The sequence below is a fragment of the Rana temporaria genome, chromosome 5 (genome assembly GCF_905171775.1).
Source record: "Rana temporaria chromosome 5, aRanTem1.1, whole genome shotgun sequence".
Taxonomy (NCBI): Eukaryota; Metazoa; Chordata; class Amphibia; order Anura; family Ranidae; genus Rana; species Rana temporaria.
The window spans coordinates 392,756,693-392,779,123 of record NC_053493.1 but is presented as its reverse complement, the minus strand read 5'-3'; the positions used below and the strand labels follow the sequence as shown (position 1 = coordinate 392,779,123).

The following is a 22,431-nucleotide window of genomic DNA, read 5'->3' as shown; positions in this document are numbered from 1 at the left end:
CCAATATTTGAGCTGGGTAAATGTGAGAACAAGATGTTCTCTGCTTCAATGGCACATTGTAGGGTTTCGTGTGGGTGAACACCAATTTCAGAATCGGCTGAATGTAAAGGCCAGATGTTGTCACTTTCAAGGTTTTATTGTAGGGTTTTATGCATGGGGGGACAAATGAATCGGTTGAAGGTGAGGGCAAGATATTCTCAGTTTTAATGGCCCGTTGTAGGGTTTTTATGTATGGGAAGACCAATCTTTCAGTCATGTGAATGTGACAATGAGATGGGCAAACACCAATTTCTGAATCGGGTGAATGTGAAGGCCACACGTTGTCAGCTTCAAGGACCCATTGTAGGATTCTGTTTGTGGATCCGTAATGTTTGAATTGGGTTGAATGTGAGGGCCAGATGTTTTTCACTTTAAGGGCCCATTGTAGTGCTTTTTGTGTGGGAGAACACCAATTTTTAAGTTGGTGAAGGTGAGGGCCAAATCTCAGCTTTGTGTGGGAGAACACCAATATTTAAGTTGGTGACGGTGAGGGCCAGATGTCAGCTTTGCGTGGGAGAACACCAATTTTTGAGATGATAAAGGTGAAGACCAGGTGTTCTCCTCAGCTCCAAGGACCCATTGTATGGTTTTATTTTTTGCTCTCCAAAAACTGCACAGCTCAAATAACTGGTTAGCTACCCACAGTATGTTACAAATCTTTTCAGAACTCTAACCAGAACTGCATATCCACTTGGTTTGCTACCCCTGTTAAAACCAATAAGCTTATATTACTGAATTCTAACCATAAAGGACAAAGGGGTGTCGGTAGGGTGCAGCGTGGTGCGGTGGCAGTAAACACTCAGAGTTCAGTTGCAGAAGACAGAACTGTATTAAAATTGTAGTTTAGTAATGCACAACAAGCCCGACAGTAAGACAACCCGACTGTGACAGACTCACCCGGAACAGAGGCTTTTGGAGGGGACTGAATGCTAGCCTCTTGTCTTGCGATTATGGGCCCTGGCATTTGGGGGAATGGTGCTCGTTGTGAGCTGTATGCCTGGGGCCCCTTGAGGGTGGTGTTGCTTTGGATTCGGGTCCATGTCCCCCCAAGACACACAGCCTCTGGGAACCCTGTATATGCCATATTAGAAATAGTGACTTATTCATACTGTTGGGACACATACTGTTAGAATATGCTGATGTCAACTCCAGCCACCTGTCTGTCTGTTGTCTGTTATAATGTAAATGAGTCTAGGATAACTTCTAAGAGTCTTTCACCCATTGTTGGTTGTGCTTATTAACCCTGCAATTGTATGAAGGAGTTCTGTGTTGATATGTATGATGTGTATTGTAGTTGGGGAGTAACATTGGCTGCTTTAAGGAATTAGTTAATTAGCTCATGTTTATTTATGTTTCTGTGTATTTGTTAGAGTAATATGAGCAGGAGGTAAGAACCTCCTCCTCTCTAACTGTATATAAGACTGTATTCTGGTTCTAATAAACTGTCTGATGTTTTACCCTACACTGAGCTATGACTAGTGAATGGGAAAGCTAAGAGGTCTTGGATTGTGAGGTACCGGACAGAGGAGCAATACGGCGGACAGAGTATGGGGGTCCGTCACATAGACTAGGCTCACTCATAGGTTATTCAGTGATGAGTAGTAGCAGTAGGTGCCAGGTGTGCCAACAGCATCTGTCTCGAGGGGCTGAATGCAACCTGGCTGGTCCGTACCCAAGTCAGGAGGTTTCCTGGAAGGATGGCGTGTCCCTGCACTTTCCCTTCTTGTCTGGAACCTGTCCCTGACAGAACAGTGACCTGCCCCTACTCTATCCACACACAAAATGCACACCAAACCTGTGAGCCAGGGTCTTGAATAGACTCTGCCTGATCCAATCGGATGCTGCCTCTCTGTGACTAAGGAGATCATAGAGGAAAAGGGTTTCCTCTCGACTTCCTGCTCCACCTGGATTACCGCTACGGATGAGCGCCACCTGCAGTGTAGAAAATAGACTGCACCCGTCTACGGTATTCTATGCAAAAAGCCCACCTAGTAGATTGATGGGAATCTAACGATTCATCATTTTACATCCATCCAACAGGGAATACCAATTCCAATAACAGATTTCGTCTCTTGGACAGAAAGTAAGGAAACAATTCTACAAAGTCACAAAAAAGACCCCAAAAAAAAACTCTGTGGGGTTTCTAACCGTTTAACACTGTGTTCAGAACTAAAAAGATAAATGATTGAGCTTTAGATCTAGTTAAACAAAAATAATCGATAGGAACTATTTAGATCTAATGGCTACAACCTTTAACACGTGGGTCAAAATAAAAAAAAAATGCATGAACAATAACGTGGATAGCAAATATAAATCCGGTTCAGTTAAGGTATGGAAACTTTTGCGCACGTTATTTGTATCATCGTTGTAAATGTTATCGGATGGTATGTATATGACAACTTGGACTCCTGGTGGTCCTGCGAATTACGATAGGAGATGAACAAAGCAACGTTTATTCTGGTTTACAAAAAAATTGTATATAGAACATAATCTTCCCCTAAGTAAATCAAGAGCGTTGCGCTTTTTAATCAGGCCACCTACAGCGTGCGTCGCACTGCCAGTGTTGATATTACGGAGGACTCGGGGGCTGTTGCAAGGTAGGAGATTAATATCTCTTTTGGTAACTGCAGCAGCTGGAGTGTGACAAATTCTGTCAAAATATCTGCCTGCTCGTTGCCCAGTTCTAGCACGGCATTTGTTAAACATTCCATCCTCGTTAGTTTAATTTCGTAATCTCTGTTAAATTTGCCTGTCACAGCTAGAGAGGAGCCCTAGGCTGACCCCACCATCCTGGCATGTCGCTACACTCTCCGCCAAGGCAGCTCTGCCACAGGCCCTGTAATTTCCAGATTCCTTCGTCCCATGACTTTTTATAGAACGCCTCTGCCCACCTGTCATATGGAGAAACTGGCGCAATCCTCTCTTTTGTGGTCAGTGTATTTCATTATACAGAGAGGCCTGTAATTGTCAACCTCACCATATGGGCGGCGGCACAGTCTTCTCTTCTCGTTACTTTAAAATATTTTCAGTTCACGGCAATCTTTCCCAAACTTGGTTTTGAACTGATTTTAACCCTTCTTTATGTCAGTTATCCAAAAATGTAAAATGATCTCTCTTGCAGCCATGGTGGCTCTCGCTTGCAGCCATGGCGGCTCTCGCTTGCAGCCATGGCGGCTCTCGCTTGCAGCCATGGCGGCTCTCGCTTGCAGCCATGGCGGCTCTCGCTTGCAGCCATGGCGGCTCTCGCTTGCAGCCATGGCGGCTCTCGCGTGCAGCCATGGCGGCTCTCGCGTGCAGCCAGGGCAACTCAGCCAGGGCAACTCTCGCTTGCAGCCAGGGCAACTCAGCCAGGGCAACTCTCGCTTGCAGCCAGGGCAACTCAGCCAGGGCAACTCTCGCTTGCAGCCATGGCAACTCAGCCAGGGCAACTCTCGCTTGCAGCAAGGGCAACTCAGCCAGGGCAACCCTCGCTTGCAGCCATGGCAACTCAGCCAGGGCAACCCTCGCTTGCAGCCATGGCAACTCAGCCAGGGCAACCCTCGCTTGCAGCCATGGCAACTCAGCCAGGGCAACCCTCGCTTGCAGCCATGGCAACTCTCGCTTGCAGCCATGGCAACTCAGCCATGGCAACTCTCGCTTGCAGCCATGGCAACTCTCGCTTGCAGCCATGGCAACTCTCGCTTGCAGCCAGGGCAACTCGGCCATGGCAACTCTCGCGTGCAGCCATGGCAACTCGGCCATGGCAACTCTCGCTTGCAGCCATGGCAACTCTCGCTTGCAGCCAGGGCAACCCGGCCATGGCAACTCTCGCTTGCAGCCAGGGCAACCCAGCCATGGCAACTCTCGCTTGCAGCCAGGGCAACTCAGCCATGGCAACTCTTGCTTGCAGCCATGGCTACAGTACTCGTTGCAGGAATTCACAGGATTTCTATACTTCTGCCTATGTGATGGGCTCACTGCTTTGCCAGAAGGCCGTGCAGTGTTTGAACACACATTGTAGGCATTCGCAGCTATAAAGCCTAAAATCTCTTAAATTTTGTAAAACAAAAAATTGTAAACGCATGCATACAACCCTGAGGCTGGTGATCTGATTGCAGTGAAAGTATATCCTTCCATTTCTTACAACTGCGACTGAGCATGAGCATGTTTCCATGTGTTGCGTATGGGGTAACCTAATAATTTTAGTGGGCTGCCCTATGTGCAAAAAAATGCAGAGAACTTGTCTCGAAGGCTTGGTTTTACTCCTACATATACAAGGAAGCGACTGCACGTTTCCAAGCGTGTTCTCGCGTGTAGGGCAGCCAATGCATTTTAGTAGGCTGAACTACGCATAAGAAATGCCAAAAAGACTTCCCAAAAACGTGCCACACCAAACGGCAGCATGCGGTTTGGTGCACACAAACGTGTTTGCAGATGCCTGGGGTGTCATTAACAATGGCGCACTGTGCAGTGCGACTATGTTGGAAAAGAGCGCTGTTTTGCTTGCGTTCCCATCATGCAGTAGTGTGATAGGACCTAGACTAAGCAGCATTCAGGAAGAACCAAGACAATATTTTTATATCGATTCTCTACAGAACAGATGCAGGTAAGGTTATAGAAGTGTATATAGTTCACCTGGAGGGAACGGTTTTGTAGAGGTGAGAAAAAACCTTCACGTTACGACACGTTTGCCAAGTTGCTTTCATGAGAAAGATGGAAGCTTATATAAGCAGGTCGCACCTGTGCAAAGAGCAGTTTTTGTTTTCCTGGAATCCTGGTCGGGTAGAATGTTCCCAGTGAACAGAATGACATTGTTCGGCACTTTGTACACACAGCCCGCTGTAATGCTGTCATCGCTGAGCGTACATGATGCCGAGTGGAGGAATGAGCTGGGGGGGGGGGGGATATAAGAGAGCCGCAGAGACCCCCAAACTAACATGATGGACTTTTACAAGTATGTAGTTTCTTTGTTTGCACTAATTTAGTTCTCGTATAGAGAATATCTGGCAATTACTGTCCAGCTGTCGCACATCTGTAGGATTCCCTCACCAAGTTCTCTCCTATGACAGCCAATAGCAGCTGTCTCTGGCAGCCATTCATCCTAATGATGAACAGAGTTTACGGCAAACCTGCCGATCTGTGGGTCGCAGAAGGACAAGACTGCCATGCTGAGGAACTGCAGAGGTTGGGTTACCTGCGCACATCATAGAGATGAACAGAGGCCCACAGGCATAGGCCATGGCTGTCAGTCAATGCAGGAGAGAACTCATAAATGTATGGGGGGATCCTGGATGTAAGAAGGGGGGGGCTCTGATCCAGGATATGATGGGGGATTCTGATGGGCATTCCTGGATTTTAGGGAGGACTTTGCTGGGCACTCCTAGATGTAAGAGGAATCTTTTTGGGGTTTCATGGATGTATGGGGGGACTCTGCTGGATGCTCCTGGATTTAAGGAGGAGAGAAGGGGCTCTGCTGAGCACTCCATGGTAGGGGGATATTCTGCGTGCGCAGAGTCCTCCCTTACACTTAGGATTGCCCATTATGAGTCCCTCCAACATCCAGGAATGCCTATGAGAGTCTTCTTTTACACCCAGGAGCACCAAGCAGCCCCCCCCTTACACCTAAAATTTTCCATCAGAGTCCCCCCTTACATCAAGTAATGCCCATTAAGAGTCCCTCCCACATCAAGAAATGCTCATCAGCGTCTGGATTTGGATTTAAGTCGCCCTCGCTCTTCAAAAGGTTGGTCACCCCTGCTCTAGGGTGTAAAGGGGGATTCTGCTGAGCACTCCCGGATGTAAGGAGGGGCTCTGCTGGGTGCTTATGAATGTAAGGGAGGACTCTGATAGGCATTCCTAGATGTAGGAGGGACTCTTCATGGACAATGCTAGTTGTGAGAGAGGACTTTGATAGGCATTCCTGGATGTAAGGGAAACTCTTGATGGGCAATCCTAGTTGTAATTAAGGACTCTGATAAGCATTACGTGATGTAGGAGGGACTCTTAATGGACAATCCTAGCTGTAAGGGAGGACTCTGATAGGAATTCCTTGATGCAGGGGGGGACTCTTAATGGGCAATCCTAGGTATAGTGGGGGCTCTGGTGGGCATTCCTAGGTGTACTGATCTTCTAGGTGCTCCTGGGTGTAAGGAGGGACTCTGCTGGATATGAGTGGGGACTCTAATGGGCAATTCTAAATATAAGGGTGGGCACTCCTGAGTGAAAGAGCAACTCTTTTGGGCATCCCTGTATGTATGGGGGGACTCTGCTGTGTGCTCCTGGATCTAAGTGGGAGAGTAGGGGCTCTGCTTGGAACTCCTTAATGGTAGGGGTATGCTGGGTGCACAAAGTCCTCCCTTACACTTAGGATTGCCCATTGAGTCCCCCCTACATCAAGGATTGCCTATCTGAGTTTTCCCTTACATCCAAGAGTGCTTGGCAGAGCCCCCTATCTTTACATCCAGAAGTACCAAGCAAATCTCCATTACATCAGGGAATGCTACTGAATGTAAGAGGACTCTGATAGGCATTCCTGGATGTAGGAGGGATTCTTAATGGGCAATCCTATCGGAGTCCTCTTACATTCAGTAGCACTCCCTGATGTAAGAGATAATTTCTTGGTACTTCTGGATGTAAGGGTGGGGGGCTCTGCTGAGTACTCTTGGATGTAAGGGAGAACTCGGATAGGCATTCCGTGATGGAGGGGGGACTCTTAATGGGCAATCCCTTGATATAAGGGGGGGGGGGCTCTGATGGGCATCCCTAGGTGTGGGGGGACTGCTTGGGTGTAAGGAGGGACTCTGCTGGATTTGAGGGGAGACTTTAATTCTAAATATAAGGGTGGACTTTCATGGGCATCTCTGAATGTTAAGGGGGACTCTGACAGGCACTCCTGTCTCTAAGGGGGGGGGGGACTCTGATGAGCAATCCTGAATGCATGGGAAGACTAATAGGATTTCCTAGATATAAGGGGGGACTCTAATGGGAATTGCTGAATATAAGAGGGGACTCTGATAAACACTACTGGATTTAATGGGGCACTGTAATGGGCATTGCTGAATGTAAGGGGGGACCCCGATGGTCATTCCTGGACGACAGGAGGGGACTCTTTATAAAACTGATATATTTCAGCTCACAAATATCAGTAGAATATACAATGTACCCCACGTACTGAGAAGTTTGGTGACCCCCGACCTATAGCATTCAGCTGGACTATACCTAGATATCCCAGACCTTTCCTCGGGTCTCACCAGTGGCTCTTGATGGATGATATCCATAGAGGTAAATGGCCCATTGATGGCGCACTGGTTTTAGACTTCTCTTATCGACATTGTTAATCTACAAATAAATCAACACGAATATAAGATAAATGTTATAAAAACCCTAAATATACACGGCTCTAAAATTCAGTACTCCGAATTACGCAAGACACTGCTGCAGATCGTCTCACGCTGGACAAAGCTCTCTGCCCTGGGCTTGGACACAATGTTATAACCGATCATAACAACCTATCCTTACATGTCACAAATCATTTTCGCTCATGCAATTTCAGCGGTCGCGGTGGCACATTACATTATAAACACAATAACAATCCTCTGACAGCTGCAACCTTATACTTCTACTGATGGGATTGGATACATCGAATATGCATTGACATTTTGGTGTGTTTTTGGATGATACAACAGTGCCTCCTTGTGTTTATGTTCAGTAGTACAAGGAGACATTTAATTGCTCTGACCCTCCAAAGAAAGAAAAAAAAAGTAAAATGCCAGGAATGTTAAACGCCTCTGTGTTTTGAAATGTTATTCTTTCTGTCATTAGAGAAGACTTGTACGAAGATATTTTAATAATCCAACTGAATGATGGGAGTGAAAGGTAAATGAGGTCCTGAAATGCATTGAGAAGACTGGAACAATGCGCCCTCTGGTGGCTGGTTTTATGGCTGCTGCTACTGGGAAAGTTTGCGCTTCAGTCCACAAAAACCCATTTCGCAGAGATCATGTGACCAGCGCCTTGCTGGAGGAAACTGGCGTTATCTTTTCAGCTAAAGATAGGCTTTCAATCCATTTACTACGTAATCGTTTAGATTGGTAAAATAATTTTTGTTACAGCCAACTTGTACTTCGGGACGTAAAGATTGTCTTTGATCTCCTTGAGGTGACCATTTTCTAAAGAAGGGTTCAACAATGACAGTTTATTAGAAAAGACAATGGGGGAAAAAAGGGCTATTAATTTTTTGCGATGCACAGGATATGGCAGTAATGATGAGAAAGAGAATATTTTTATAAAAATACAAAATGTTTTTATTAAATATATATATATATATATATATATATATATATATATATATATATATATATACACAGTGATGAAAATAAGTATTTGAACACCCTGCTATTTTGCAAGTTCTCCCACTTGGAAATCATGGAGGGTCTGAAATTGTTATCATAGGTGCATGTCCACTGTGAGAGACATAATCAAAAAAAAAAATCCAGAAATCACAATGTATGATTTTTTTAACTATTTATTTGTATGATACAGCTGCAAATAAGTATTTGAACACCTGAGAAAATCAATGTTAATATTTGGTACAGTAGCCTTTGTTTGCAATTACAGAGGTCAAACGTTTCTTGTAGTTTTTCACCAGGTTTGCACACACTGGAGGAGGGATTTTGGCCCACTTCTCCACACAGATCTTCTCTAGATCAGTCAGGTTTCTGGGCTGTCGCTGAGAAACACGGAGTTTGAGCTCCCTCCAAAGATTCTCTATTGGGTTTAGGTCTGGAGACTGGCTAGGCCACGCCAGAACCTTGATATGCTTCTTACAGAGCCACTCCTTGGTTATCCTGGCTGTGTGCTTCGGGTCATTGTCATGTTGGAAGACCCAGCCTCGACCCATCTTCAAAGCTCTAACTGAGGGAAGGAGGTTGTTGCCCAAAATCTCGCAATACATGGCCCCGGTCATCCTCTCCTTAATACAGTGCAGTCGCCCTGTCCCATGTGCAGAAAAACACCCCCAAAGCATGATGCTACCACCCCCATGCTTCACAGTAGGGATGGTGTTCTTGGGATGGTACTCATCATTCTTCTTCCTCCAAACACGGTTAGTGGAATTATGACCAAAAAGTTCTATTTTGGTCTCATCTGACCACATGACTTTCTCCCATGACTCCTCTGGATCATCCAAATGGTCATTGGCAAACTTAAGACGGGCCTTGACATGTGCTGGTTTAAGCAGGGGAACCTTCCGTGCCATGCATGATTTCAAACCATGACGTCTTAGTGTATTACCAACAGTAACCCTGGAAACGGTGGTCCCAGCTCTTTTCAGGTCATTGACCAGCTCCTCCCGTGTAGTCCTGGGCTGATTTCTCACCTTTCTTAGGATCATTGAGACCCCACGAGGTAGGGGTGTAACGGATCAAAAAACTCACGGATCGGATCGATCCTCGGATCAGGAGTCACGGATCGGATCATTTTCGGATCAGCGCAAAAAAAAAAAAAATGTGTGTGTAATATATATATATATATATATATATATATATATATATATATATATATATATATATATATATATATATATATATATATATATACATACACACACACACACACACACACACACACACACACACACACACACACACACACACACACACACACACACACACACACACACACACATACATTTCACGGGTGGATTAAAGAGGAAGCAGGTGAGGCTGTTTGGGACTTGTTAAAAGTACAATCTTGATGTTTTTACAGATATATATATATATATATATATATATATATACATATATATATAATTATATATAGCTGTAAAAACATCAAGATTGTACTTTTAACAAGTCCCAAACAGCCTCACCTGCTTCCTCTTTAATCCACCCGTGAAATGTGCTCTCCCCCCTCCTCCTCCTCTCACACTAGTGCTTCTCTGCTACTATTCCCTCTCCATGTCGGCTTGCCAGTGCACAGCGTGACACGCCTCCCCGGGGAGGCGGGGAGGCGTGTCACGCTGGGCTCTGGCAAGCAGACTGGGTGGAGCAAGATCGCTCCGGAGCTAGGCCGAAGCCGGGGACTTTCCTAGGCCTAGGCTCCGGAGCGCTCCGCGGATCGCGGGGTGTGCCGATCCGAACGGGGTGGCCCGTTCGGATCACGGATCGGTGACGATCCGTTACACCCCTACCACGAGGTGAGATTTTGCATGGAGCCCCAGTCCGAGGGAGATTGACAGTCATGTTTAGCTTCTTCCATTTTCTAATGATTGCTCCAACAGTGGACCTTTTTTCACCAAGCTGCTTGGCAATTTCCCCGTAGCCCTTTCCAGCCTTGTGGAGGTGTACAATTTTGTCTCTAGTGTCTTTGGACAGCTCTTTGGTCTTGGCCATGTTAGTAATTGGATTCTTACTGATTGTATGGGGTGGACAGGTGTCTTTATGCAGCTAATGACCTCAAACAGGTGCATCTAATTTAGGATAATAAATGGAGTGGAGGTGGACATTTTAAAGGCAGACTAACAGGTCTTTGAGGGTCAGAATTCTAGCTGATAGACAGGTGTTCAAATACTTATTTGCAGTGGTATCATACAAATAAATAGTTAAAAAATCATAAATTGTGATTTCTGGAATTTTTTTTTTTTGATTATGTCTCTCACAGTGGACATGCACCTACGATGACAATTTCAGACCCCTCCATGATTTCCAAGTGGGAGAACTTGCAAAATAGCAGGGTGTTCAAATACTTATTTTCCTCACTGTGTATATATATATATATATATATATATATATATAATCAAAATTAATATAATAGATAGTAGTGGTCATTAAAATACATAGTTCTGCTTTACTGCATGTGGAGATCGCATATTCCCAACATGTTTCGCAGTACTTGCTTCTTCAGGGGAAAGCAAAATCCAAGCATAGTTTGGAGACTGGTATTGACCCTATCCCAGGGCCTACCCATCCATCCCTGCTCTCGGGAGTGCATGCGCCCTCCTCTCTGGTGGTCGGTTGGTAAGCTTTTTTGTTTGCCTCCCCTAGTTTGGAATATTTTCTTGCCCTTAGCCACACATATGTTTTATATATATATATATATCACACATTATTATTTACACATTGCATAGCTAATCCTATGTATTTTGTTTTGTTCAGCTATAAACTTTATTTGCTTGGATTTTGCTTTCCCCTGAGTACTGCGAAACATGTTGGGAATATGGGATCTCCACGTGCAGTAAAGCAGAACTATGTATTTTAATGACCACTACTATCTATTATATTACTTTTTAATTTTGTTTTATATATATTTAATAAAAACATTTTGTATTTCCATAAAAATATTCTCTTTCTCATCATTACTGCCATATCCTGTGCACCGCAAATTATCCCTATTTTTTTCCCCCATTGTCTTTTCTAATATTTTCTATGGGATTAGGTCAGGGATTTCAAACTCAATTTCATCGTGGGCCACATCAGCATTATGATTGTTCTCAAAAGGGCCGCTTGTATCTGTAAGATTAGATGTCCAACGCATCCCCTCCCCTTACATTAGATGTCAAGAGCCACCCCACCATCAGAAGTTGAGTCCCCCACTCTCCCTTACATCACAGTGCACCCCCCTTTCCTTATGCTGCTGCTGGGAAGAAGCTGGATGCATTGCTCGAAAGCAGAAAGTAGGGGTGGGAGGGCCACATGAAATGGCCTGAAGGGCCGAATTCGGCCCGCGGGCCTTGTGTTTGACACCTGTGGATTAGGTGCTTTACCTTTTGAGTGTTTTCACAAGTGCTTGGACAAAACTATACAATGACAGTTTATGTATTTTCTTATACAGGTTTTCTTTCAAAACTATTTAAATGATTACCTTGTAAAACAACCCATTCCGTTTAAAATAAAAATGTAAGGCAAAAATGTGTATATAAATATAAAAATAATCATAAATACCTTTTTTCACATCTGTTCTCGGCTGCATAGGAGCTGGGGGGGGGGGGGATAAAGAGCAGCACAGTGATCTTCCCAGTGAATGGCTGTGCAGGGGGCGACACAAGTCTGATCATTAGATTAGCTCCCAGCACAGCTAGAACACTGATCAAACTGTGTTTTCCTGCTTAGTGTGGTCAGTTTTAATAGGAAAATAGAGGGACTGGCAGGATCACCAGGGATTTGACACAAAGGAAGCAATACAAAGAGAACAGGAAACTTTCTCATACAAGTACATGGTACAGCAGGCAATGTTGGGTTTACATATTCTTTATTCTTGGAGTAGAAGATCCTCTTTTAAGGTTCCTATAGATAGAAGATGACTGTTACCTGAGCAAGCTTGCAGTGTTAGATTGAGGGCTCTGTGGAGTAAAACCCGATTGGCTTCTCATGATGGCCCGCCCTCCTTGGACTGTATCTAAACCAAAAATTCCATATATTACATCTTGCCAATCATTGGTGTTGTGGTTGCATTTATTTTTCAAGTTCCCCTCAAATAACTTACTTCCTGCCACTAGGTGGCAATGTTACTAATCAACTGTATCCATGGAGGGAGCCATGGTTGCCACCCTAGGCCAGTGATGGTGAACCTTGGAACCTACATTTCCCATGATGCTCATGCACTCTGCAGTGTAGTGGAGCATCATGGGAAATGTAGTTCCAAAACATCGGGGGTGCCAAGGTTCGCCATCACTGCCCTCTGATATGGACTCCAAACATGTCTGTGTCTCTTTATGTCCATTACATGGAGGGCAGGGCAATTTGTCGATTACAGAAGATGGCCAAGAAGGAAAATATTCTTCGGTGCACAAGATGTGACTAAGAAACAGCATTTCTTTCAGGATCCACTGGTATTTTTCTGTACTTGCTGGGAGGTGATTGTGGAGTGCCGTCCGCATTAATTTTTTATTTATTTTTTACTTTGCATGAACATCTAAGTTTTCAGGACAAGGTTTTGGGTTGTGCAGTACTGCTTGGACCCTGAAGGGGAAGCACCCCCCAAAAGCTTGTCCTGAAAATGTGGATGTTAATGCAGTCCTGAAGTGTCACAACTGTTCCTGTACTTGCAGAAAATGTTCTTGGCTTGGAGAAGAGAAACAAATGCAGCCAACCTATCTATGTACTATAATCTGCAATCTGTTACATTTTGTTCTTGGGTTTAGCTATGCTTAGATGTTATATGTAGCATGGTTTAGTTGTGTGCCGCCTCTGCCCCTCCCACAATGATGATGTCACTTATGCCATCATGTGGCTCTGTGATGACCATTGTGGTCGGGCAGAACTGGCACTTCTGAGAGGATCTCATTCCCAGCGAATGGAGAGGACAAAGTGTGAAAGCATGCAGAGCTGACAGCGGTTTTGGGTAGAGTTGGGCTTTAAGTAACATGTAAGTTACAACCTTTGTGTAGTCTTGTATTTCACTATAAAACTTTGTGTCTTTCAGGGGGGACAAGAGAAGTTGGTTCCGCTTTGACCCGGATGTGTATGAGACATCGCAGCATAGAGTCCAAACTGAGGCAGTTTTCCAGGTCTGGCAATGTATTTGTTAATTCCGATTCTTTTCTATTCTTCGTTTTGGAAAGTGTAATGAGGGGTTAGAACCCCTGTCAGGTTTTATTGCTGCCGGTGTCCCGGCTAGGTAGATTCGCCCTCTCCATTTACCTTGGTAGCCATTGTCACCAGAATAGAAAGCGAAGGTAACACATTTCCAACTTTTTAAAGTGGATCTTCACTGCCTCTGCGCACCACAAATCAAAAACACAATTTAAACACTTAAGGACCGGCTCGCGTACATATACGTCATCACTTTAAAAATGAATATCTCGGTAACGGCAGCAGCTGTTGCCACAAACACGATATCCATCTTTAATGGGGCTGGTCCTGTAAACGATAACGGTGGTCTCCGCGGCGAATTCGCCGCGAGATCGTTGCTATCGGCGGCAGGAGAGGCTTACCGGAGCCGTCTGCGCTGCTTGGCTGGGATACGAGTGAGGGCAAGATGGCCCCCACTCGTCTCCATATTATAGCATAGCATGCTTCTTAAAGCGGGGGTTCACCCAAAAAAAAAAATTTTAACATTACATTCAGGCGAGTTGTGATAATGACATTAGGCTGTTTTTTTTTTTAAATCCTTGCTGTACATACCGTTTTATGTAAATTTTCACCGTGGCTTCCCGGTATAATCTGCGGGACTGGGCGTTCCTAATTGATTGACATGCTTCCGACCGGCGCATACAGCGCGTCACGAGTTGCCGAAAGAAGCCGGACTCTATACGGCACATGTGCACCGACGTTCGACTTCTTTCGGCAACTCGTGACGCAGTGTATGCGCCGGTCAGAAGCATGTCAATCAATTAGGAACGCCCAGTCCCGCAGACTACATACCCGGAAGCCGCAGTGAAAATGTACATAAAACGGTATGTACGGCAAGGATTTAAAAAAAAAAAACAGCCTAATGTCATTATCACAACTCGCCTGAATGTAATGTTAAAATTTGTTTTTTTTTGGGTGAACCCCCGCTTTAAAGACACACTTTTTTTTTTTTTTGTCATTTTTTCAAAAAACTATTTCTTTTTTTTTTCTTTTTTATTTATTTATTGCATTTTAGTCTAAATATGAAATCTGAGGTCTTTTTGACCCCAGATCTCATACTTAAGAGCACCCGTCATGCTTTTTTCTATTACAAGGGATGTTTACATTCCTTGTAATAGGAATACAAGTGACACAATTTTTTTTTTTTTTTAAACAGTGTAAAAATTAATAAAATCAATTAAAATAAATAAAACCAAACAATTCTTTTTTTAAAGTGGAGGTTCAACCCAAAAAGTTAATTTTTAACATTAGATTGATGCTTGTTTTGTCAAGGGGAATCGGGTAGTTTTTTTTTTAAATCGAAGCAGTACTTACCGTTTTAGAGAGCGATCTTCTCCGCCGCTTCCGGGTATGGTCTTCGGGACTGGGCGTTCCTATTTGATTGACAGGCTTCCGACGGTCGCATACATCGCGTCACGATTTTCCAAAAGTAGCCGAATGTCGGTGCGCAGGCGCCGTATAGAGCCGCACCGACGCTCGGCTTCTTTCGGCTACTTGTGACGCGATGGATGCGACCGTCGGAAGCCTGTCGGAAAACTGTCAATCAAATGGGAACGCCCAGTCCCGCAGCCCATACCCGGAAGCGGCGGAGAAGATCGCTCTCTAAAACGGTAAGTACTGCTTCGATTTAAAAAAAAAACACCCGATTCCCCTTGACAAAATGAGCCTCAATCTAATGTTAATAAACATTTTTCGGGTGAACTCCCGCTTTAAAGCGCCCCGTCCCGACGAGCTCACGCGCAGCAGCGAACGCATACGTGAGTAGCACCCACAAGTGAGGTATCGCCGCTGAGCCGGCGGATTGGACCGCCCTGTCGGATCTCTGCTTTCCTCTATGGGGGGATCGGATGAACACGGGCCGTCTGTCTTCACCCGATCCGATCCGCAGACGGATGGAAGAAATAGGATTTTCCTCCGTCTGCAGAATCGGAGCATAGGACCAATGAGATCGGGTGTCAGTGGATGTTCATGTGCTGACACCCGCTATCTCATAGGGATACATGTATGTCCGTATTTCATCCGAAAACAGATGGATGACATACTGTCCGCAAAGCTATGAATACCCACCTGCTGTGCTTGTATGTTTAATTAGTTTTAATTAAAAAAAAATTTTTCGGTTTTTTTTTTCTGTTTTTTTTTTCGGTTTTTTTTTCTTATTGCGGAATGATGATGTTGATGACCTTTTATGTTTATTTTCTATCTCAGCGCTCTGATCGACTGTCTGATCAATCCACTGCAAGAGCAAGTTGAAGAATGGAAGAAGGTTGCTAATCAGCTCGACAAGGATCATGCTAAAGGTAGCAATCACTGGAGATCAATAAAAGGTCTGCCATTTAAAGGAGCTTTCCAATGATGGAGAAAATGTTTGAAATCCCTCCGGGGCCAACTTGAATGCTATTGATTTTTTTTTTTTTTTTTTTTTTTTTAAAAGGCGTGTGAGGATTTTTCAGCTCCACGGGCCCTGCAAAAAAAAAAAACACTTTTGGATTTACACCCTGCTTTGACAAAAAGTACCAGTTTGTACACTTCTGCTTTTTTTTTTTTTTTTTGCCGGTTTAAGACCAGACCTTTTCTGGCACTTTTTTTCCCACATGTAAGAATCAGTATTTTTTGCTAGACAATTATTCAGAATGCCCAAAAAAAGTTATATATTTTTTAAAGCAGAAGCCCTAGAGAATAAATTGGTGGGTGTTTTTCAAACACAATTTTTTGGGGGGGAAAATACACTATTTTTAAAATGTAATGCACCAACAAAAGTTTAAAAGATGATGCTACGCCCCTGTGATGGCAATAGGCAGTGATAGGTACTTTATAGAGTAAGCTGATGCTTAAAGGGGTTGTAAATTTTTTTTTTTCCTAAATAGCTTCCTTTCCCTTAGTGCCGTCCTCCTTCACTTACCTCATCCTTCCATTTTGCTTTTAAATGTCCTTATTTCTTCTGAGAAATCCTCACTTCCTGATCTTCTGTCTGTAACTCCACACAGTAATGCGAGGCTTTCTCCCTGGTGTGGAGTGTCGTGCTCGCCGCTTCCCTTGGATGTAGAGAGCGTCCTGACTCTCCTGTAGTCCAAGGGAGGGGGCGAGCACGACACTCCACACCAGGGAGAAAGCCTTGCATTACTGTGTGGAGTTACAGACAGAAGAACAGGAAGTGAGGATTTCTCAGAAGAAATAAGGACATTGAAAAGCAAAATGGAAGGATGAGGTTAGTGAAGGAGGACTGCACTAAGATAAAGATCTAGTGAATGCAGCATCGGTCCCCCGCTGGTTTTAAGACTGAGAACTGAACGATCAAACACTGCCGATCGCTCGGTTCTCACAGCTCCCTGAGCAGAGAGCGGTTAACTGTTAGTCACTGCTGTCTGCTCTGCCCCCCCACTTACTGGAGCACTGGGCTGTGGAGGGGGTGGGAGCATCCAGCTCAGGCTTTCAGCAGCTTGCATGTAGGCGGATCCGGTTTTTTATTGTTGCGACCTTGCCAGAGCCTGGACCGTGCAGATTTCAGCTGTCTGCTAAAAACGGGAATGTGCAGAATGAATTGCACTTCACGCTTTGGCTGTACTTCTACTTTAAAGTGATTGTAAAGTCTCATTTTTTTTTCCTATAAAAATAGCAAACACTACCTGCTCTGTTGCAGTGGATTTGCACAGAGCAACCCGGATCCTCTTTGGGTCTTTCTTCTGTGCTCCTGGCCCCTCCCTCCTGTTCAGTGCCCCCATGGCAAGCAGCTTGCTATGGGGGCACCCGAGTCACAGCTCCCTGTATATTCAGACACGGAGCCCCGGCCCCGCCCTCTCTCTCCCGGTTGGCTAGCTGACTTTGACAGCAGCGTCAGCCAATGGCGCTGCTGCTGTGTCTCAACCAATTAGGAGGGAGAATCTCGGAAGGCTGAGACACTCGTGGACATCGCCCGGAGAGAAAAAAACCTTAGGTAAGTGTTGGGGCTGCTGCCCACAGAAGAATTTTTATATGATGCATTAAGATAAAAACAACTCCTGACTTTGCAACCACTTTAAGGAGGGGGTGTGTATCTGTAAAAAAGGCAAAACCGTGCACTGAAGAGAAGCCACACAATGGTGCCATGTAGAGTTACATTCCTTAAATGCTGCTAGTCTGGTGCTTTTTTTTTTTTTTTATACCTTTAGCATCAATATTATTGGCTGCACTATTATAAAGAGTGAACAACGAAGTGAATCCTGAAGAAGCTCCCATTGGGCGAAACATGTTGATCCACCTGTTTTGTATTACGTTTGTCCCATTTTATATATTTTTTTTTTTGTTGAAATTGCAGCTGACATACACACATGGGTCTCAAACTGGTGGCCCTCCAGCTGTTGCAGAACTACAAGTCCCATCATGCCTCTGCCTGTGGAAGTCATGCTTGTAACTGTCAGCCTTGCAATGCATCATGGGAATTGTTGTTCTGCAACAGCTGGAGGGCCACCAATTTGAGACTGACATACAGTGTGTTTTTATAATGTGTCAGTTTTAATTTGAAAATAAATGTTTTTTTTTGTTTTTTTTTATTGATTTCTTTGTGTTTATTTTTTTTTGCTGGTGTTTAGGAACATTAAAATCCCCACGTAACCCCAGCCCCCTAAAGGGCATACAAGGAATTCCTTACTTTTCACTTGACATTATCAATGGCCTGGATTCAAAGAGAATTGCGCTTTTTTTGCAGAGGCGCAGGGCAACAATTTTGCCCTGCGCCCCCGCAAATTTGCTCCGCTGCCCTCGATTCACGGAGCAGTAGCTCCATAAATTGCGAGGGCGCGCCGGCAAAATTGCCCGGCGCTAGAGCACGCAATTTAAATGATCCCGTAGGGGGCGGGAATCATTTAAATTAGGCGCGCTCCCGCGCCGAGAGCGTAGAGCGCATGCTCCGTCGGGAAACTTTCCCGACGTGCATTGCGGCAAATGACGTCGCAAGGACATTATTTGCTTCAGAGTGAACGTGAATGGCGTCCATTCACGAATCACTTGCGCAAACGACGTAACATTCAAATATCGCGACGCGGGAACGACAGGTATCCTTTAGCATTGGCTGCCCCTACTATTAGAAGGGGCAGCCTTACGCTAAACACGCCGTAATGAAACGACGTAACTTGCGTACGCAGGGCTCGCGCAACATTGTGAATCGGTGTTAGTATGCAATTTGCATACTATACACTGAGCACAATGGGAACGCCCCCTAGCGGGCATCGCAAGAATGCAGCCTAAAATATGCGTGGCATAAGAGCCTTATGCAACGCAGATTTTAGGCTGCAGTCGGCGTTACGATGTTCCTGAATCAGGAGTATTCGTAACGCCGGAGCAAGTAAGCAATTGCGCTGCGTAACCTATGGTTACACAGGCGCAATTGCTACTTGAATCTGGGCCCATGTATTTAGTCGACAAGGCCCCCCTGTCCTATTATAGAGAATAGTCATTAGGTCCGCTATAGTTAACACTCCTGTCTCTAGAATAGGAATGCATGTACAGTACATTTCCTGCAAAGAATGTTACCCTGCAGACTGTTATTTGTGTGTGTTGCTAATATTTCTTTCTTTGGACTTTCAGAATACAAAAAGGCCCGTCAAGAAATCAAGAAAAAGTCATCAGACACTCTTAAACTTCAGAAAAAGGCCAAGAAAGGTAAGTTTTCCTGCCGATTCTGTAACTGAGAGCCTTTGCCCAAAGTGGAGGAAACCATAATAATCACCTAAGCTTAACTTTAGGTCCAATTGACATACTGTATTCTTCGAAGGGGCCATCAAAGTAAATGACAGCATAAAAGATCAACATGAATCCATAAAAAGACCGTTGTAGAGTTGGCAATCTTTCAGATATTGAGCAACGCTACAGAGATCAACGGAAGCTTAAAGTTGGAGATTTTTCATTTAAAATTATTACTTTGTTGGGGAGCCTTTCTTTTTGATCATGCAACTTAGGGGTGGCCCAAGCCCTCTAATTTGGCCCGCGACCTCATCCTCTGGGATAGCGAGTCAGCAAGCCCATATCACAAGTTGCTGACCCACCATCCCAGAGCATCGGAGTGCATGGAGCTGGCGCTGGCAAGATATAATAGAAGTCTATGGCAAAGCACAGCTAGCTCACACTGCTTCTGTGGTGCAGGTAAATTGCAGCACATCAGTATTAGAGAAACCTGGTAGGGGGCTCAAGACAGTAAAGGCGTGTTTACATTTGCTTTGTTTGGGAGGCGATAAAATCCCATAGTTGAGATGTGTTTTTACCACAAACCCCCAAGCACTAATGTACAACATCAGGGGTCGCAATGGCAACCTCGCCCCATGCTCCAGGGGACCCGTCACTTTCTGTTTTACACTTTGACAGGAGGGGCAGCGGGGACAGCATATACAATCAGTAGCCCGGGCACCAGCATATTTTTAATGGGCACTCTACTTCTGTTACGCACAGGAGAAAAGATGGCGGCCTTGCTTGCATGCCCACAGAGATGGCTGTGCGTGCCATGGGTTCGCCATCACTGATCTAGGCCGTGATGTGTATGTGCTTGGGTAGGGGATGCAACACTGGACCATACTGAACAGAGTCCGATGGAAGTATCAGATTGACTCATCACATGAGTTTGGGCACCTTTATGGATGTGCTAATGAAATGTTCATATGCTTCATGGTATACCCTATCTATTCAGTGCAGCCTCTATTAACTTAAACAACTTCACACACTTTTATGTTGCAAATTTTTCCAATTTATAAAGATTAGGAAAATGGCCTGAAACCTTCCCTGTCTATGTACCACACACAGTCCACCTTCTTCTTTCGGTCTGCATTTCACCCTGTGTTCCCCCTGCCCCTGTCCTCGCCCCCCGCCGCCCTGTCCTCGCCCCCCGCCGCCCTGTCCTCGCCCCCCGCCGCCCTGTCCTCAACCCCCCCCTCCCCGCCCCCCCCCCCCCCCCCCCCCCCCCCCCGCCCTGTCCTCGCCGCCCTGTCTTCGCCCCCCGCTGCCCTGTCTTCGCCCCCCGCCGCCCTGTCTTCCCCCCCACGCCGCCCTGTCCTCGTCTTAGCCGCCCTGTCCTCGTCTTCGCCGCCCTGTCCTCGTCTTCGCCGCCCTGTCCTCGTCTTCGCCGCCCTGTCCTCGCCGCCCTGTCCTCATCTTCGCCGCCCTGTCCTCGCCTTCGCCGCCCTGTCCTCGCCTTCGCCGCCCTGTCCTCGCCTTCGCCGCACTGTCTTCGCCGCCCTGTCCTCGTCTTCGCCGCCCTGTCCTCGTCTTCGCCGCCCTGTCCTCGTCTTCGCCGCCCTGTCCTCGTCTTCGCCGCCCTGTCCTCGTCTTCGCCGCCCTGTCCTCGTCTTCGCCGCCCTGTCCTCGTCTTCGCCGCCCTGTCCTCGTTTCACCCATTATCTACTTTCCATCCCCTGTGCTCATTGGTGAATCTGGGAAGTCAACCCATTGGTAATAAAAGAAACCAGAATTAGATGGACTTTTCTGACTAACAAAGCATGGCCAGTAATCCTCTTGATTATGGTACTGATGCTTGTGGCTCCAGTAAGGTGTATTGATTGGCCTGTAATGGATGCTGAGGGTTGCCATGGATACTGGCTTGGGCAGTGAAGAGCCCCTGTGAAAAGAAAAAATGTAGCGCCCAAGAGTATGAATAAACCCTTAAAAAAGGTGAATAAAGTGTGTACCCTGAGGGTAAATGACCAGATATCTAAGTCTGATACTTCTTAGTACACAACGGTAAAATTGTGAAGTGAATGGTGGGAGCTGAAATATACAAAACTGCTCCTATATAGCAAAATGACATATAGATCTGTGCTATAAAAACAACAAGCAAATATGCATATGTGAAACCAATGGTGTAAAAACCATACATGTGTAAAAAAATATTAATATATAACAAAAAAAGTTCAGTGATAAGAGCAGTCCTCCAAGGTCAATGTTACACTGTAGATCAAGTGTGCCCTGATTGTAAAGGCATAAACCCAATCCTGCAAATATTAAAAAGTCTGCTAGGAAAAGTGGAGTCTGAAATTATGTATATGAACTTCCAATGTTGGGTGGAGCAAGTATCTTCAATATCAATAACTCTTCAGTGCTGGACACGTAATTATAAATAAATGGGTGGGTACCCTTACCAGAGCTGGTGGACCCTCTCGACCACCGTATAGTGGGAGGGTCGTCAAGGCTTTTATAGACCGATTGTCTGGGTCAAATGGTCCTCACTCCGCGTGTCAGATCCAGAAATGGTTAATGAAGCACTTGTTCTTCCAAGATAGACAGCCAGGGTTGGTTGATCGATAGTAGCTCAAAACACCCAAATTGGTAAAAAAAGGAAAATATAGAGGTGCTCCTCATAGTGTAAAAACATTTAATAAAAAAGGCATTGCAAATACACACACGTGACAAAAAAATGCAATGAAAATATAAAATATAAAAACTTGGAATGACCACACGAGAAAATAGATTGCTCTGCTAATAATCAAATGAAAAAATAGCAAAAGCAAAAAATAAAAAATATAGCAGCAAACTCCCACCTTGGATGAAGGTGTAGGGAGCGTTCCAACAAAGTTGAGAGTGCAATGGGGATGCAGTGGAGTAATCACCCGACCGGTTTCGTCGCTAACGGACTTCTACTGGGGTATCTGGTCCTCCTCTGCTCCCCCCATTGCATTAAATACCTTCCATCCAGGTCCCTGATTGCCAGCATCTGTTCCTCCATGTTTGACTGGCGTGCGTTCCACCGCCAGGGACCGGAAATGACGTCTGCGTTTCAAAAGCCGGAAGTGAGGCGGGGCTTAGCGTCAAAACGCCAGCTTGTAGACGTGAAGAGCCCCTGTCTGCATCTGAAGTTTACTGATCATTTTCTCCGCATGCGTCTACTTTC

The 22,431-nt window shown here is 45.2% G+C and overlaps 1 protein-coding gene across 8 annotated transcripts in view; it reads left to right on the top strand.

The window, feature by feature from the left end:
* MTSS1 (MTSS I-BAR domain containing 1) overlaps positions 1-22,431 on the top strand; it is a 246,656-nt gene that overhangs the window by 183,723 nt on the left and 40,502 nt on the right. For 5 of the 8 annotated variants that reach the window (XM_040354946.1, XM_040354942.1, XM_040354947.1 and 2 more), the window contains exons 4-6: positions 13,438-13,522; positions 15,792-15,910; positions 19,146-19,220. In XM_040354946.1, coding sequence (XP_040210880.1) covers positions 13,438-13,522; positions 15,792-15,910; positions 19,146-19,220 — 279 coding nt within the window. The remainder of the gene's footprint in view (positions 1-13,437; positions 13,523-15,791; positions 15,911-19,145; positions 19,221-22,431) is intronic. The other 3 variants (XM_040354945.1, XM_040354943.1, XM_040354949.1) reach the window with 1 other exon arrangement.